The sequence below is a fragment of the Crocodylus porosus genome, unplaced genomic scaffold, assembly GCF_001723895.1.
Source record: "Crocodylus porosus isolate Cpor-Errol unplaced genomic scaffold, CroPor_comp1, whole genome shotgun sequence".
NCBI lineage: Eukaryota > Metazoa > Chordata > Crocodylia > Crocodylidae > Crocodylus > Crocodylus porosus.
This window is the reverse complement of record NW_017728922.1, coordinates 3980683-3997573: the sequence shown is the minus strand read 5'-3', so window position 1 is coordinate 3997573 and position 16891 is coordinate 3980683. Positions and strand designations below refer to the sequence as shown.

General features: G+C 47.2%; 1 protein-coding gene across 4 annotated transcripts in view; it reads left to right on the top strand.

Moving 5' to 3' along the window:
• Positions 1-6: 6 nt before the first annotated feature.
• JPH2 (junctophilin 2) overlaps positions 7-16891 on the top strand; it is a 63680-nt gene continuing 46795 nt past the window's right edge. For 3 of the 4 annotated variants that reach the window (XM_019539606.1, XM_019539609.1, XM_019539608.1), the window contains exons 1-2: positions 7-430; positions 12899-13682. In XM_019539606.1, coding sequence (XP_019395151.1) covers positions 52-430; positions 12899-13682 — 1163 coding nt within the window. In that variant the 5' untranslated portion in view covers positions 7-51. Of the gene's footprint in view, positions 431-12898; positions 13683-14712; positions 14837-16891 lie in introns of those variants that run through there. The other variant, XM_019539607.1, reaches the window with a different exon arrangement.

Here is a 16891-nt window from a genome sequence, read left to right as displayed (position 1 = left end):
CGGGCTGAGCGCGGGATGCGGCCGGCTGCGGCCACCTGAAGCGCGGGCACCATGAGCGGCGGCCGCTTCGACTTCGACGACGGCGGCGCGTACTGCGGGGGCTGGGAGGGCGGCAAGGCGCACGGCCACGGCATCTGCACGGGGCCCAAGGGGCAGGGCGAGTACTCGGGCTCGTGGAACTCGGGCTTCGAGGTGGTGGGCGTCTACACGTGGCCCAGCGGCAACACGTACGAGGGCTACTGGGCGCAGGGCAAGCGGCACGGCCTGGGCGTGGAGACCAAGGGGCGCTGGGTGTACCGCGGGGAGTGGACGCACGGCTTCAAGGGCCGCTACGGCTCGCGGCAGAGCGCGGCCAGCGGCGCCCGCTACGAGGGCACCTGGAACAACGGGCTGCAGGACGGCTACGGCACCGAGACCTACGCGGACGGCGGTAAGCGCGGGGCGGGGCGGGGCGCGCACGTCTGTCCGCGCCGGGCTTTGTCGCGCGGGATGAAGGCGCGAGCCTCTAGCCCCGCGCCTGATTGGCCCGAGCTGTGCAGGGATTGGTGGAGCCCTGAGCCAATCAGGCGCCCCACGAGGAAGGCGGGATTCGAACCCCGGCCCGTGCCCCTCGGGCCTGGCTTCCTGGCCGCGAAGCCGACTTCACTTCCTTTTTTTTTTTTTTAAGTTGACTTAACTGTGAGCGGACGCTCCTGTGTGGAGCAGAGCTGAGTTCAGTGCAGCACGCGTCTTGAGTTGTAGCAGTGGTCTTGAGTCGGGATAGTTAAGTTGACTTTGCTTTGGAAGATGGCTGCTGCCGTGTGAGGGAGCTGTACTTGTGTGTGCTCCGGTGTGGCTTAAGTCGACTTACTTAACTCACCTTGTCTGAAGTCTCTTGAAGGGTGCATACACACAGCCTCATCTCGCAGCAAAGCACAACGTGGGTACGCATCCTGTTTCCCCAAGCTTGAGTGGGTCTGTGTACCCGGCAAGGGAGATGGGCAATCCACAGGTTTTCCATTGCCCTCCAGGCAGGCTGACCCCTGCCCCTTTCCCAAATGCTGGAAACTTGGCTGCACGATGGTAATGGGGACTACTTTTGTGCTTTCCCCTGGCTTGCTCCTTCCACTGTTTGGCTAGGAGCAAGCGTGACTAGGGGGCATCAGAGCTCCAATGCCTCCAGGCTTGCGGCCTGCTCCTAGGATGCCTACCATGGACATGGGGAGTATCCGAAGTGCCAGACTGATGGGTCTGGGAGGAAGAAGACTTGCCCAGTGGTAGAGTCACACACACTTGAAAAACTGAGCTTAGCTCAGTTGATCTGGAATTTGAAACTAATTTGGCCTTAAGCCAAAAAATCTAGGATTCTGGAAAACAGTGTGATATGCATCATCACATATAATGCAACACAGATTTTTCTCCAGTTAAATGCAAACTAGAAGCTTTTCTAATATGCTAGGGGCTCAGGGCTGGATTCTTTAGTTTAAGATTGAAGCAAAAACCAATATTTCTTTATTGGAATGAGTTAAAAACAGTTTGCAGGGCTGTGAAATAGCAGCTGCTTTACTAGGAACAGCGAACAGAGCAGAGCGCAGCACTGCAGCACAAAGGCTAGCTTGATGGGTGGAACATCAAGATCATTAAAAAGGGGGGAGGGTGCTTAACACCTGTGGAATGAAGAGTTCAGGAGGGATGGGTAGATGTTAATGAGCCATGGAGTCACAGATTCCCTCAGCACTGCCCAGCTAGAAATGCTGCGGCTGCCAGGCAGTTGGGTTTAAATTTTGGTGGAGGAATCAAAGGGAGGTGCAAACGAACCTGTGTATCTCCTCCTGGAGCTGCCCTAGATACATGTCAGCCCTCGCTAGGACGCATCTCGCCTGTCATCTACACTCCAGCATTGCATTGCTCTGTGGGTTCTGGTCAATCCCAAACTGCAGGGTGATATGGGCGAATGCAGCGGGTGACATGGGCGAATGCAGCGGGACACGAGTTATTTACGGGATTCCAGATCAAACCCCTGCTTGGCAAATCCACATCCCTGCTCACATCCCAGTTGTACCAATTCTTCAAATATTCACCATACATGTTAGAAATGCTTTGTTGACAAGTGTCTGAAACCAGGGGGGACAGAAGTAATGAAACATCCCAAGAATCCCTGTGTAAGGAATTACAGAGCCCTTCTATGTAACATTCCAGTCTGCCATATTTAGTTTAGCTAAATAAAGAGAGTGATTTGGAGCGGGGGGAGGAATCCACTGAAATATGCCTCAGAACTGCATTCTGTTTTTATTCAGGGGACACACTGGCAATCATTTATGAAGGCAAAATAACTTTAGAAATATAATATTTCATCATAGGGAAGTATGGCACTGAAAGCTGTTAGATTTGTGAGGATTCAGGCAATTGGCATTCCAAGGCTTGGCTTTTATCAAGAATTATTGAGCAAGATGCTTAATAGTAGTATGAGGAGTCTTGCTGAAGTTACTTCTTGTGCTCTTGACCCATGAGGTTGTGGGTAAAGCTGCAGGGTAGAAGTGGCATCTTTTATCAGTCCTGTTCCTTAAATTTCAGTCATCTTTTGTCTTCAGGGCATGGAATTGATATTAAATAATACTTTATTTATTCACATACCACGCTCACTATTCTCCCCAAAATTAGAAATTGCAAAGTGGGGTATCTTGAAACTGATTCTAAACAGAAAGGAAAAATCTTCATCTTCATTCTACCTTCCCAAACCAAGGTGCTGTTTTGGGCGTGGTAGGTGAGTAAATATGGAAAAATATAGTTGTACTATAGTATCTACAGCAGAACCTAAAATACCTATATTTGTGATGAATTTAAAAAGTTGATAGATGCATCTTTGAATCATTTACAAGGTTTATTTACACTTAGTTTAATGACACACTCAGAATTGTTGCCTAGCTAATATCTAGTATAATATTTTTCACTTGGAAGTGTCTTACTTTGTCTTGTAGATAGTATGAAGGGATTATCTCACCCAGTAGTACCTCTTTGGTATGCTGCTGTGAGTGTTGAATGGTTTGGATTAACCCTATTTAGCAGGGGAGGCTGAAAAGAAAGAATATGGCACAGAATTTAAAATGTAACTGAGGTGCTAAGGTGAATACTCTTCTACTATTGAAAAAAATCAGATCCTTAATTATGTCTTTCAGAATAAGTTAGGACTTTGTTATATACCATCTAACAGATGGCCCTTTTGTCAATGAAGTATTCCCTACCATTCTTTTGTTACTGACTCAATATTGAAGCAGTTCCCAGACTTATTAGGGAATGTGTCACTTAATATATCCCTAACAGCCTTTGACCATTAGTTTAGCACTGATCCAGAAAGATGTAAACTACTAAAATCATTTCCTGCAATCTCAAAGTGTTTCTTTGGGGTCTCCAAGGACTGATCTAGTCTGACTGTGGCTAGCTTGTGAGCTCTGAGAAGTTCACTGATGAGGGTGATGTGGTTGCCCAGTATTTGTTGATTATCAGACAGTTAGGCCTATGCATAGTGGGTGTTTGGGCAGTTCACTCAGCATAAGAACTCTTCTGACTTTTTTAAGAGAGAATATCTAGGGTGCAACACCAGAAGCTAAGATCTGTGATTAATAACTGCCACTGAGAATGGGGCGCATGTTATGTTACGAAAACAGCATTCATTCTGTCTGCTCATCTTCATCTACCCCTTGATCACCAGATCCAAATGGGACCAAACTCCCTTAACCTGAACTTGTTAAAATTTGTTCTTGAGACATCCAGTTCAAGGACCTAGGAAAGCCTTCCTGCCATGTGCTGCAAAGTGGGGTGCAACCTTGAAGCTCTAGCTTCCTGGTGAGTAGACCAGTGGTTCTGAACTTTTTCAGACTCAAGTCACATCTCATCAGACTTGAGGTACCCCTCCATAACGTTTGTGAATTAAGGGACACCCCTTTTCTAAAACAAATATATCTCTTTGCAGAGGAGCCAGGCAGTGGGGGTGGGGGAGCAGCTAGGCAGGCAGAGCCTGAGCATGCTAGGATCTGCTTATGTCATTACACCTCCAGCCTCAGCCTATCCTTATCAGCTTACCTCCTCACACCTCACTTATCTCTTCATACTTCCTGCAGCACCCTTCAAAGGACCTTGTGGCACCCTAAGGGGCCCTGGCACCCTGGCTGAGCATCGCTGGACTGGATACATGAGAAAAATAGTCTCCAACTTTGAGAACCCCTATTTAATATTTAAACCTGTCCATCTGTTTTTAAAGCATTAAACCTGTATTTCAAAATGATGTATTTAGCTCAAATTATCATTTGAAAATATAACTCTAGTCACAGAAATTAAGCCTGGCACCCTTTCTGTGGACAGGGCATCATAGGTCAAAAGGGGATTGTGATTTGGTACCAGGAAGTCCTTTGTGTGTGAGAGCAGCCCATGTTAAAACACCAAATGAAAGGCTCCTTGCTTGGACTCCTTTTTCTGGCTTTTCTTCCAGCATAACCAAAACTCGTCATTCTAGAACTAGTGAGAGAGAAGTCTCTCAAGGCACTCTGTGTCTGATAATATAAAACCTCATGGAAAAATCTGCAAATATAAGAAAGTGGTCCTAACCCCTGCTTTGCCTTAGAAATGACAGTATATATTACCCAAAAAAAGTACTTTTCTTTCATTCAAATTGTGGCCCCAAAACATTTTGCAACGTTGATGTTTGCAGACCAATTCCTAGTTAGCTGAGAAAACACTGGCAAAAATTCATATTGTGAGGAAATTATTAAAGCATGTAATTTTTGCATGTAATGTAAGCATGTAACATTAAGACAGATAAAGAGAGGGTAGGTGTGTTTTAGGTGAGAAGTGAAAGTAGATAAAGACTGTGAAGCAGAGAGATCTAGTTAGAGAAGTAGTTATAGCTGGTAGGAGCTGCAGAGGAGAAAATACTTCCCCCGACAGTGGTGGCATTGTGGAGATCTGTGCTAGATGAATAATGGAAGACAACAAGTAGCAGGAAGAGGAAAGATCTGTGGGCTTGGCCAAAGAAAGTCTATGGAAAATTATAAAAATAGGAGGGGGCACTTTCTGGATCCTGAAGTGCTTGGATACAGTTGTGCTGCTTTGTGCATAGGTGGAGGACACAGCTGGGAGAAACTTAGGGAAGGAGATAACAGCATTCATCATGCAGAGAAGGTGAGGCTTAGAGGAAGCTTTCTCTGGGGCTGAAACAGAGGTGGTAACAGTGATTTTGCTGCTGCTTTTGTGGGCTGTCAAGTGCAGATAATAGATAGCAGCAGTATTGAAGTTTGCCACACTTCCTACTACTGACGCTGAACAGCCCCTCTGAGGCAGCTAAGAGGAGATTTGGATGTTCCTAAAACCTTGGGCCAAAGTCAGCCCTAGTGCAACTTGACTGACTCCAGAAATAATGATAAAAACATTTCTGAAGTACTACTTCTTCATTGGATTTAAAGTGCTGTGTTAAAAAGAAGTATCCCTTAAAAAGATGTATTCCCTCCAGTTTTACTGAAGAGGATAAAATGACTCTTCCAAGATCACAAAGTCTGTAAGCAAGGCTGGCCCTATCCCCCTAGTTCTGGGGTGGCAAACCTTGTCTGTGCATGCTACAAGTGGCACAGGCAGCTTCGGTGTGGGGCACACAGCAGATCAAGGAAGGGGTGGCAGCGCAGCAAAAGATGGGGCTGGGAGCAGAAGGCAGAGCAGCAGATCTGGCAAAAGAAGGGGTCTGGAGTGGCACAAGGGGAGAATGCAGAGCTAATTTATGGCATGCTTGCCAAAAAGGTTGCCCCCCACTGCACTAGTTCATGCTCCCTCCCTAGTGTAGTGACATCAAAGCTGGATTCAACCCAAGGGGTGATGTTTTTAGCTATCCAATAGCACTAGTAAGATGATTCAAGCTATACTCAGATAATTTTTTTCCAACCGCAAGTGCTTTTCTAGGTTCTGTTTTACATGTGGGTTTATGTGTCTGTTTAATCTGTCTGTCCGTCTACCCTAAGTTCTCTTAATGTACCTGTCCTTTCTGTATCTGGGCATCACATGTGAGTATAAGAGTTAGCGTTACAATTTTGACTGCTAGGAATCTGCTCAGTAGGCTCTTTATTCAGAATGTGTTATTCTGGACCTCCTGCCCAGAGTGGAAAGGGGACAGAGAGGCTGTTATCGCCTGAAGAACTGCCCTGTCTTCATGAAGGAGTGTCATTACCTGACTTAAAGCCTTTGAGCCCACCACTGACAAGTAGCTCAGCATGTGACTGCATTAATTGACCACAGTGACTTGTGGAAGGTGTGAGCTGTTATCCAGGTTAAGCAGAGGGCACACACAATCCATTTGTGAATCAGCGTGATTGGGACTGCCTGTCTCCAGGGTCCATGTTTAATCCCCTCTGCAAATTGAGCCTTTCCATCCTGGGTGTATAAATAGAAAGGCTTAGCTCCATTTCTTCAGGAGCAGATGCAGAAATCTCTAGAAAACACAGCAAAAGGTAAATACTGGCCTGTCTTCCATTACCCTTCCTAATCAGGGTTACTGAGACTTGGGTAGCTCCTGTGAGTCAGGGAGTCAGGGAGGTTGGAGAATTTTGCAGGGTTTCTTGTAATTTGGCTTTAAAAGCCTTTTTCCAGGTGATAATACAGAGTCTTTTTTGTGTGTGTCTTTTTTATGTTTTCTTTCAAATGCTTCCCCTCCCCTCTTGACTTCATCCATCATCCCCAGCCTTGACCTGCGTCAGCCTACACGCTCACGAGTCAAATAATACCAGTGGGAAGTTCTTTGGGATTAAGTGACTCAGAGAATTAACATTCTGGCCTTTCACCTCTAGAGAGCTTCAGTTCCAGTTTTGACTTGGGTCGCAAGGGAAAGTGATTTGGGAGGAAAGCAAAGCTGGGTCCCATCCTTGTCCTCAGGCAGAATTTTCCACAGTATAAAACCATCAGCACATTAGTTGGGACGCAGGGCTGGAGTAATATGGCAAGGGCGGATGTGCATGGGTGTAGTGGTGCTAGCAGGAATTGTTCAGTCTCTGCCTGTGTTTTAGGTCTTGCTCGTGAGCAAGCATTACAAACAAAATGGCAAGCAGAATCAGATTTCCTTTATTTCTTTGTGTTCACTCTCCCCTCTGTACAACTTCCCTTGTCATGTCACTGGGCCTAGGTGGGGGGGTGCACTGTGCTCTCACTTGCTCAGAGGTGTGCTTCTGCTTATCGCAGCTAGACAGAACACCGTCATGTATTTCCTTTTATTGTCCTGGGTCCTGCTCTCAGTTGAGTTTCTCAAGGATGCATGTGGAGAGGACAGTCCCTTTTTGTGCTGCAGGATGAGTCGTTCCCCATCCAGACTAGAGGGGTTAGCCCAGCTCTGTGGATCTGAAGAAAGAGGTCAGGTTGATTGCGTCAGGGCTGTGTTGTTATTACTCAGATGTGATTTACACCCCTCAACTCTATTCCTTCCCCTTTGGCCTCCACTCGCCCCTTAGGAATTCAGTATTCCTACTTAGGACAGTATTTCATACTGAGATGATTATATCATTAAACAGATTTTTTTTAAACCATTTTTTTAAATGTTGACTTTCTTAGTCATTGCCAGCTCTAGATCTCTACTCCACAGTGGCCTTCCCAGTAGCATGCTGCAGACATTATTAATGGGAGTCAGATATTTGTTCCATCAAAGAAATGACTTGCATTTTCACAGGCTTGCCAAACAACTCCCCTTATCTGCCACTCGCTCAGTTTTTGGTGGGATTGAAAGATAGATTTCAGAGGCAGAGGAGTGTTATTTCACTTTAAGAATGTGTCTTTATTCTTTTTTTTTTAAGAAGGCGAGAGAGAAGAAGAAAATTCCCCATACACATTTCTGCCCTAAAATTGAGGTTGGGGGTGGGAAATAATGAAGAAAAATTGTGCTATTTCTCCTGTAATTTGGTCAAAATTTTAAACTTTTCAAAATCTGTCCTTCAGTTTTGAAACCACAAAGTGGGAATTGGCCAGCTTGCATGCAGCACTGGTACAGAATGTGTCACCAAAACAGAATAAATAATTATGCTTTTCTGTCTTACAGCCCCTTCAACCTAAGGAACTTTCCAAGCATTAGCTAAGAGCTTATCTCTTCACAAACTTGCTCCTAATCTGTGGAAGGCATACTTTTACATCAATTTCATTAAACTAGGGGAAAACCTTGTATAAACACACTGGTTGTATCTCCCAAGGGGCAGGAAAAAAGCTTATTTTTAACTCGTATTATCTATCATGTGTTAATTCTAGCATGGACAAGGCAGTTGTCATTCTGATGTAGTAGCTGATCAGTGTAGTCCTAGGAAAGAGCCCAGAAAAATATGTTAAAGCTACTTACCTGGATTTTAATATTTTATATATTTTAGATGTTCAAAAAACTCTTTCCTCCCCTGAAGCCATTTAAAAAAAAAAAAAAAAAAGATATAAAGAGCTTGTCTTCATTAGAGTTTTGTCTCTTGACTTAATTGATTAGCAGGCTATAACTTTGTGATTTATCCCAGGCTGCTTGCTAGGATAAGCCACAAAGTTTTGAAGGCCAGAACCAACATTTGATGAGTGTCTAGCCTGGCCTTCGAGCATGCTAACTGGCTCTGTAACTTGGCCAGCCTGCAAGGGGAAAGCTGCTCTGCGGTTCCTGCATTTTTCTCCTTTAAAGAGAAAATCCGGGATTAAGAGAAAATTTGCATTTTTCCATAGCAAATAGAAAACCTGGATCCCTGGTTATCCTCAGTAAAAACATACCATATTCTACCTGTGCAGATGTAGCCTTAACTGGGAAACGTTAATCTGCAGAAAAAACTCATTCTTTTCTATGAGATTCCATAACAAACTAAGCTAAACTGAAATAAGGCATTCTTTAAATAGGAATGAAAGTGCCTATATAAAGGTTTGTGCCTTTTTAATACAATTGTTTTTTCAGCTACTTTCAACTTTCCACTGTAAGAAGGTGCAAGTCTCCAAACACCTCCCATAGGAAGAAAAATTTGGTTTATATCTAATTGCATAAGGGAAAATAAGTCAGAAAAACATGAAGGGACTTATCCAAGGTCATATAGAAAGTTCAGGCAGAATCCGGTTAAAACCCAGAAGCCCTGATTCCTGGTACCCAGGGCTAATCACTGGCTGCTATTCTTCAATAACTTGACTTTTACACCACTGTAGCCCCATGGATTGCAACAGAGCCTGCCCCTGCTCTGCCTGAGTGTGAATGAGAAGACACTGGCATTCTTGGGGGCCGGCTGACTGCGAGTAAAGGTCAACGCTAACATTTTTTCTGTCTTTCCTATGCTACTTTCTCCCCATTGCTCCCTGCTTCCCTTTCCTCACAGGGGTCCTTGCTGAGGAGATATGGGAACACCTGCCTCTTTGTTGTTCCCATATGCTGTTCCTTGCTATATGACGGGCCTAGTTATAGCCGCAATAAGTTGCCTTTCGGCTGCTTGCTGGCTTCTTAACTTTCGGCTGCTCTATGGCAGCTGCCACAGGTTTTCTAACTCCTCTCAATAGTTACACTGCTCAGCTCTGGCACTTGTTTTATGGCTTTTGGTGGACAAAAGGGTGAAGCCTCTGTGAGATGTTATAAATTACAGCTTGGGAAGTGACATGGAAAAACAAAAAGCTGGGAATCCTTGTCTCTTCACAAGCACATTGTGAGCTTAGTCAAGGACTTTTAGTGCTTGGTCTCCTCTGCTTGCTTGGCCCTTGCATTCACATTCAAGCATTATCTACACAAGGCATTTATCTATATTAGTTTAGTAAACTCTGTTTAAACCAAATTTGGCTGGTGAGCATGGTCGGGTCTAAAATCAGTTTAAAATGAGTACAGAAACTTTGGCTGGATTGCCCACATTTAAATCCAGCAGCCTGAATCATGCTAAAGGAGTTCTAAAACGCTCCAGTTAATCCAATTAAAGACCTGGGGGCATTTTCAAACATGCTTAAAGAAGTCAGGAATCCAAATCCCATTGATACGTTAGGACTTCTTAAAATCCCATCCCTCTAGTGTGCATGGTGCCTGCTGAACCTGGCAAGGGGTGGCATTTTCTGACAGACAGAGCACAGGTATAGAAGTCAGAGGATCAATACGTGTCATGGATAGTTCTGACTCTCTTATTGAATTACTCTGTGACCCTGGGTGGGTCATTTAACCACTCTAGCCCGCAGAGACTTCAAGCTGCTTAATAATGCAACAGCATTGCATGGAGCCTTCTAAAACCACTGGAAGGTCACATAATGTTATGTGCTATTGTGTCAGCTCTGCTCTCAGGCTGCAGCCACTGAGCAGAGACAAAGCAACTGAGTTCAAAGGCCAGTCATATGCAATATTTGTAGTTATTTAGACAGCCTTCATTGTATTTGAAACTGGTGACAATGACCTTCTGTACAGATGGGAATTCAGGAGCACAGGGACCTCAAGTAACTCCTTCATACTCTCACCTGTGAGTGGGAGGGTGGGAAGGAAACCCAGGTCTCTGGCTTCACAGCCATGCCTTGTCCATCACCTTGTTTCCTAGTATGGTTTTAGAAATGGGGCAGTCTGGTTGAGTGGACATGTTACCATGGTAGGTTGTTCCCACTGGGTAGGCTACCGCATCGCATAACTTGCCACCCCCAGTGCTCTAGCATACAATGAACTTTTTGTAAAGCAGGCACAACAAAAACTGCATGTGCTTCATGGCAAATAAATTCCCTTTTGCCTTTAGTTGTGGTTCTAGCCCTGGGTTTAGTGCCCTGATGTCATTCTGCAATATAAGGAGGTAGATAGCCAGCTGCTGGAGGCACTTTGGTAGGGAGGGATGGCGTTTGTACTGCTGCTACTCTGCTGCACCTAGCACTGGAATTGAGCACTTGTGTTTCCTGCCTCTGTGCTGTGTATGTGAACATCTTGCATACAGGTCTAAAGTGGATTTCAGCAAAACCACAGACTAGGGAATAAAGATTATTTTATTGAACTGGCCACAGAGACCATAAAATACTCTCTCCCATTGTTACCAAAGAAGGAATCGGAATCTCTCCTGGGGCAAGATCATCCCAGGGTTGAATAAAGCAGTTTGAACAGTGGAATTTAATTTCTTGGAGCCAAGCTGATCCTTTTTTTTCCCAGCACAACTGGAAGATGAGAAGGAAAAGTTAATGGGAGCAACACACACTGTGCCACTGTCTTTATTTGATGCTGGTTTGCTGAGCAGTGGTCCCAATGGCTGATCATGCTGTGGGGTGGATGCTGGCTGTGCCCTTCTCTGGGGCAGTGCTTGCTTATTGTACTTTGCCACTTCCCAGTAAATCACTGACAAAGAATCCTGTCCTAGTTTACTGGAAAGGATATTTACTGTAAATGCCCATGAAAATGCCCCCTGCACAGTTGGCCATTTGTCTTCACACTTCAAGGGGGTCCTGCTTTGCAAATTGTAATTAGCATTTGCCTTCCATTAGTACCTTTCATCTAAAGATATCTTGTCTGTGCAAAGCCTGGGGGGGGAGAGTTTTGCCCTGCATCTTACTGATTTCAGGAAGGGATAGTCCATTCTGGACTCTGTAAAGCTGGGTAATGGAGAGGGAAGACCCTGCCTGAGCTTTGTGACCAGACAGACCCAGAATAAGACTTTGGGGCCTCTGTGATGGTTGAGTAAGACCTATTAGTGCCCAGTGCAAAAAAAGAACACTAAAATTGACCAGCAAAGGCCATGTAGGAGAGGTAGGGAAGGGAGAAAGAGTTTTTGAATTCCTAGCCTCAGGTCAGTGCTGAGAACCCCTCTGAAGTGTGGCTGGTCTCTCATTCCTTATCCCTCACAAAGAAATTTGCTCATGATGACTTGCTGTATTTTTGGAGCCATGAAGGAAAATGCATACAGAAATCACAGGCCAAGATGCTGTGTACTGAGAGCCCCATGCTGGGGAGAGTGGTTCTCCAGTGCATAGTCCCTACAAAATTGTCTCTTAAAGTCCCCCTGGCATCTATTTAAGCTCTTTTTATGCCTAGTCCTGGTAGTGTCTCCAGCACCTTTGTTTTTTTCAACATCCCTTTGAAGTAGGGATGTATCATTATCTCCATTTTACAGATGGGGAAATGAGGCTCGGAGAGACAAAGTAACTTACCCACAGTCGCACAGGAAGAACCAGAAACTGGGCTTGGGTCAGTTCAGTGCCTCAGACAAAAGTTCTTCCTTAATGTTGCCCTTCTGCTCAACTGGCCAACATGCATCTGTCCTCCAGGTCACTGCAAAGAGAGTGAACAATAGGTAACAACGTGAATCACAAGCTGTGGAGCAGGGAAGTGGACTGAAACAGGTCTAGCTACTACCCTGGGTGTTTGTGCCCTGGGTAGTAGTGGTGGCACTCAGGTAGGCAGCAGTGGCAGCTGTCAGTCTTGTGCTTTCTCTAGGTTGCTGGCCACTTGCCCACCCCTAATTATGTGACTGGACTGCAAGGGCTGTCAGAGGGCTGTGGAAGAGCTCGTTAGCAGATTATGCACATGTACAGAACAATTGAGATGGATGTCAGTCGTCAGGGACAGGGCATGCAACTTAAAACTCTAGCTGTGCTGAGGGCAGCTTCTGCTTCCAGCCACGCTGGTGTAAAGGAAGTTTTGAGCTGATGTAGCAAGAGCAGAATTGAGCCTGCAGGCTTTATTTAGTCAGCTAAAGGAGAACAGCAGTGGGCTGCCAGCATCAGTGATGTCTAGCATCTTCTCATCAGGCCTCTTGCCAAGATGGACCCTTATAATTCCAAACTCATATGTGCGCATGCAGGTATGACCTCTTTCTCCTCACACAGACCATGGGATGGTGCGAGGGCAGACATGATGTCTCCTAATGATGCAATTAACCATACAGTTCCTTGTACTGAGCTGCCTGTTTGGGGGAAAGGAAATTGCTTTATTTAACTAGGTCCTTGTTTTTGCCTTTAGGAACTTACCAAGGCCAGTTTACCAATGGCATGCGTCATGGCTATGGCGTCCGTCAGAGCGTGCCGTATGGCATGGCATCCGTGGTCCGCTCTCCTCTCCGAACCTCCCTTTCTTCCCTCCGTAGTGAGCACAGCAATGGCACGTTGCCCCAACAGGACTCCCCAGCAGCTAACCAGGAAAGCATCCCCATGTCCCCCACTATCAGCCGGGGAGGCTTTGCCCTCAGCCTATATTCAGATGGTGAAGCTGGCAAGCCAAAGAAGGGGGGCCTCTTCAGACGGAGCTCTCTGCTGGGGAAGCTAAAGAAATCTGAATCCAAGACATCTCTGGCCAGCCAGAAGAGCCGAATCAGTTTCCTCAAGAGTGAGAGCGGCATTAGCTCTGCCGCCAGTGATGCTACCTCCACTGTCAGCTTGGGAGAGGGGGCGGAAGGCGAGGAGTTCCCACACTTTGAGTCGGACATTGATGCTACCACCACGGAGACCTACATGGGTGAATGGAAGAATGACAAGCGCTCAGGTTTTGGGGTGAGTGAGAGATCGAGTGGCCTGAAATATGAGGGTGAGTGGCTGGACAATCTGCGGCATGGCTACGGCTGCACCACAATGCCCGATGGCAAGAAGGAAGAAGGCAAGTACAGGTATAATGTCCTGATCAAGGGTATGAAGAAGCGAGTGATACCTCTGAAGAGTGCCAAGATCAGGCAGAAGGTGGACAGGAATGTGGAAGGGGCCCAGAGGGCAGCGGCCATCGCCAGACAGAAATCTGAGATCGCGGCTTCCAGGTAGGAGTTCCTGGTCAACTCCTGGTAGGAGTGTGAAGGAAGGTCCTATAGATGCCCAGGGTTTTTTTTTATTGATTGTGATGTCTGTGGTTATTAGAAACTGTCATGAAAGACAGATGGGAATTCTATAGAGGTGCGCTGATGCATCGGTCTGATATTGGACCCACACCCATATGAAGAAAATTGTCTGTATTGGAAATCAGCCAATACAGCTGTTAATTTGGCTGATAAATGGCCCGTGCAAGTGTGCAGCTGCAGCGCAGCATGTAGGCAGTGAGGAGCACAGCGCGGCTTGGAAAGCAGCGTGCAGCTGGTAAGTCTGTTGTGGTGGAAGGGGAGGGGGTAGAGAAGGGAATGGGTGTGGAGGGCAGATCAAGGCCCCTATGGTAGGGGTTGGGGCAGGTGCTGCCCAGCCGGAGCAGGGTGGGTGAGGGATGGAGCTGCAGCTTGTCCAGAGGACACGGGGAGGGAGGTAGAGGCTTCCACTGCTGTGTGCCACTCATCTGGGAGTTGCTTGTCTGGCAGCTTCCGCTGTTCATCCAGGAGGGCATGGGGCGAGGGGTTTTGCCGCCAGATCTGCATGGGGTGGGACAGGCTGGGGCCAAGGCTGCACGGGGCTCTTCCCAGCCAGAGGCTGGGCCAGGCTGCACTTGGGGTGGGCAGCGGCGCTGGGAGAGGGGGTAGGGGATGCAGCAAATTTTGGGGTAGCTGCAGCCCCCCCATAGCCCCTTCTCAGTGCTGCTGCCACCTATCCCAAGCACAAGTCAGCTCAGACCTGCCAGGAAGAACCCAGTGCAGCCCTGGCCCTAATCCCGCCTGCAACAGCAGTACCCCACTCTGCGCAGATCTGGGGGGGTACCCCCCCATGCCCTCCCAGGGTGCGTGTAACAGCAGGAGCTTCCCCCCCACACATTCCTCAGGCAAGCCATTTGCGGTTCTGTCCTGCACCAGCTGGGCAGCACCTGCCCCAGTCCCTGCTCCAACCCCACTCTGTCCCTCACCACAGGGGCCTCAGTCTGTATCCTTGCAGGTCTGTAGTGTTCCAGACTAATGCTATCACCACTGGACAGTCCTTCCTTTCTGCTGCATACAGCTTCTTCCAAAGTTTACTTGATCTGCCCCCACCGCAGAACTGTTAGTCCTACCCTCAACAGGACAAAGGTAGGGTGGTCAGGCGAATAGTCAGCAGGTGCAGCAGGAGGTCAGACACCTCCTTTATTAAAATAACAACTCAACAGTAAGCCCATCACAACATCTGGTGGAAATGCTTCATCATATACTAGTCCCCACAGGATTCTGGGTCAGTGATACAAAATGTTGCAGTTGCAATTGCTCTTCTAATAAGGACTTTCCATTTCAAGGCCCTTAGGGTCACATCCCTTCAGTAACCAACAGAACAGCTTGGCATTCTTGAGCAGTTGTGTGCAACAACCTGGCTTCCACTCTTTCCCTATTCCTAGTGGCATGAGGGTTGAGGGCATGTAGTGGCTTTCCAGTATCAGGTTATCAACATAACATCATGATCTTAACAAATGAGCCAGTTTCTAGAGCTCTCTCACTTCATAGTAGAAAAGCAACATGCTGCTTAGATATCACCATTCAGGACATAGTCACCAAGACAGAAACCAGTCTGGGTAGGCTGAATTGAAGATGTCTACACCACTGCAGCAGAGGATTTAGTTTGCTCCTGAGGATATAAGCCCTCCCCTCTCCGGTCATTATCACTAGGGGTTTAGGGAACTTGAAGTAGCAGCCAGCCAATTTTGTGGGCAGATCTTCAGGCCGGCAACCATTTTTGCAGGCTAATTGTGGCACCCCCCTCCCCCACCTTTGATTGGCTGAGGGGCCTTGGTGGCTCTGCCCATCACCACTGATTGCCTGCTCAGGCTGTTGGTTGTACAGCCCCACCTTTCACCGCAGATTGGGTGTGAGAGCTGGCTGTCATGTGGCCAGACATGGGCAACTGGTGCCACCTTGGGGGGGCACGTGCCCCCCCCCCCAGCAACTGGTCAGTGACTGGAAGTGGTGTCACCCCACAGCCAATCATGCCAACTGGGAAGCAGCCATGGCACTCCTGGAAGTGGCTGTGGAGCTTCATCTGGTGCTCCTACTCCCCAGCTGGCACTCGCAAGGGGGGCACAGGTGCTCCCGCCTGCCTCCCCTGCCCATCACCTAAGCAGGGAGCACAGCCTGTCAGGGGGTACACATGCACCCCTGTGCACCCCCTATGCATTGCCACTGTGGCCAGAGCCCTTGCTGCCAGTTGGTAGAAAGGTGTGGGGCCATGTGACAAACAGCCAGTGAGGGGTGGGGTGGCACCCATCTTGCTGTGCCAGTAGCCCCCTCCCCCCACTTCCCTCCCTCCCTCGGCAGGCTGTGTAGCCAGGCCATAGTGTTTTATTTTTGTTAATTTTCTTTTTTTTTTTCAGGGAACCTGCCAAAAGCACAGACCCCATGCTTTTTTGTGGAACCAGCCCAAAATTGCAGTTTCCGTGAAAAACACGCAATCATGATTTCAGTAGGTCCCTAACCATCACTTCATATATATCTTCTGCTTGTCTACACATATCAACCCCAGAAATAAAATAGTGAAGTCACCCTGGGGGGTGACACTGGCATCATGGTCGAAGCCAGTGTTTCCAGTATGCTCAAAAACAGTGGCTTGGGGCACCCCCGGGATGTTCTTACAACTTCATTTCCAGGGTTCATACACCTGGGGTTGGAGCGGATCTTCTTGGCTAGGGACAGAAGTTACACATAAACTGGTATGAGTGATTGGAAACTGATTCAGGTATGTAACACAATAGAAGTTCGGTGTACCTAAACCGCTTTCAAAATGAATGAAAGATAAACCTGGATGGATGTAGCATCAGACTTTAACTGATTTTGGTTAAATCGGTTTACTGAACTTCTATATCAGATCCCCTCCAGATTTAAGTTAACCTCACAGTCCCCCAGAATACCAGGATGCTTTGCACCTCCCCTGTAACAGCTCCCCCCCCCCAACACACACATGGTGCATGGGCTAGGCTTGGTCCAAGCAGTCTGCACCAGCTGAGCGGGGAGGCATGCTCTAGCACCCCTCAGCTTCTGGCCTGGGCCACTGCAGGCATGTGGCTGCATTTCTGAATCAAAATGAATGTTGGTTCACTTGCTTATCAGTTCAATCTATGCAGCTTAGACTAACATGTGAAGATTGAATCGATTTA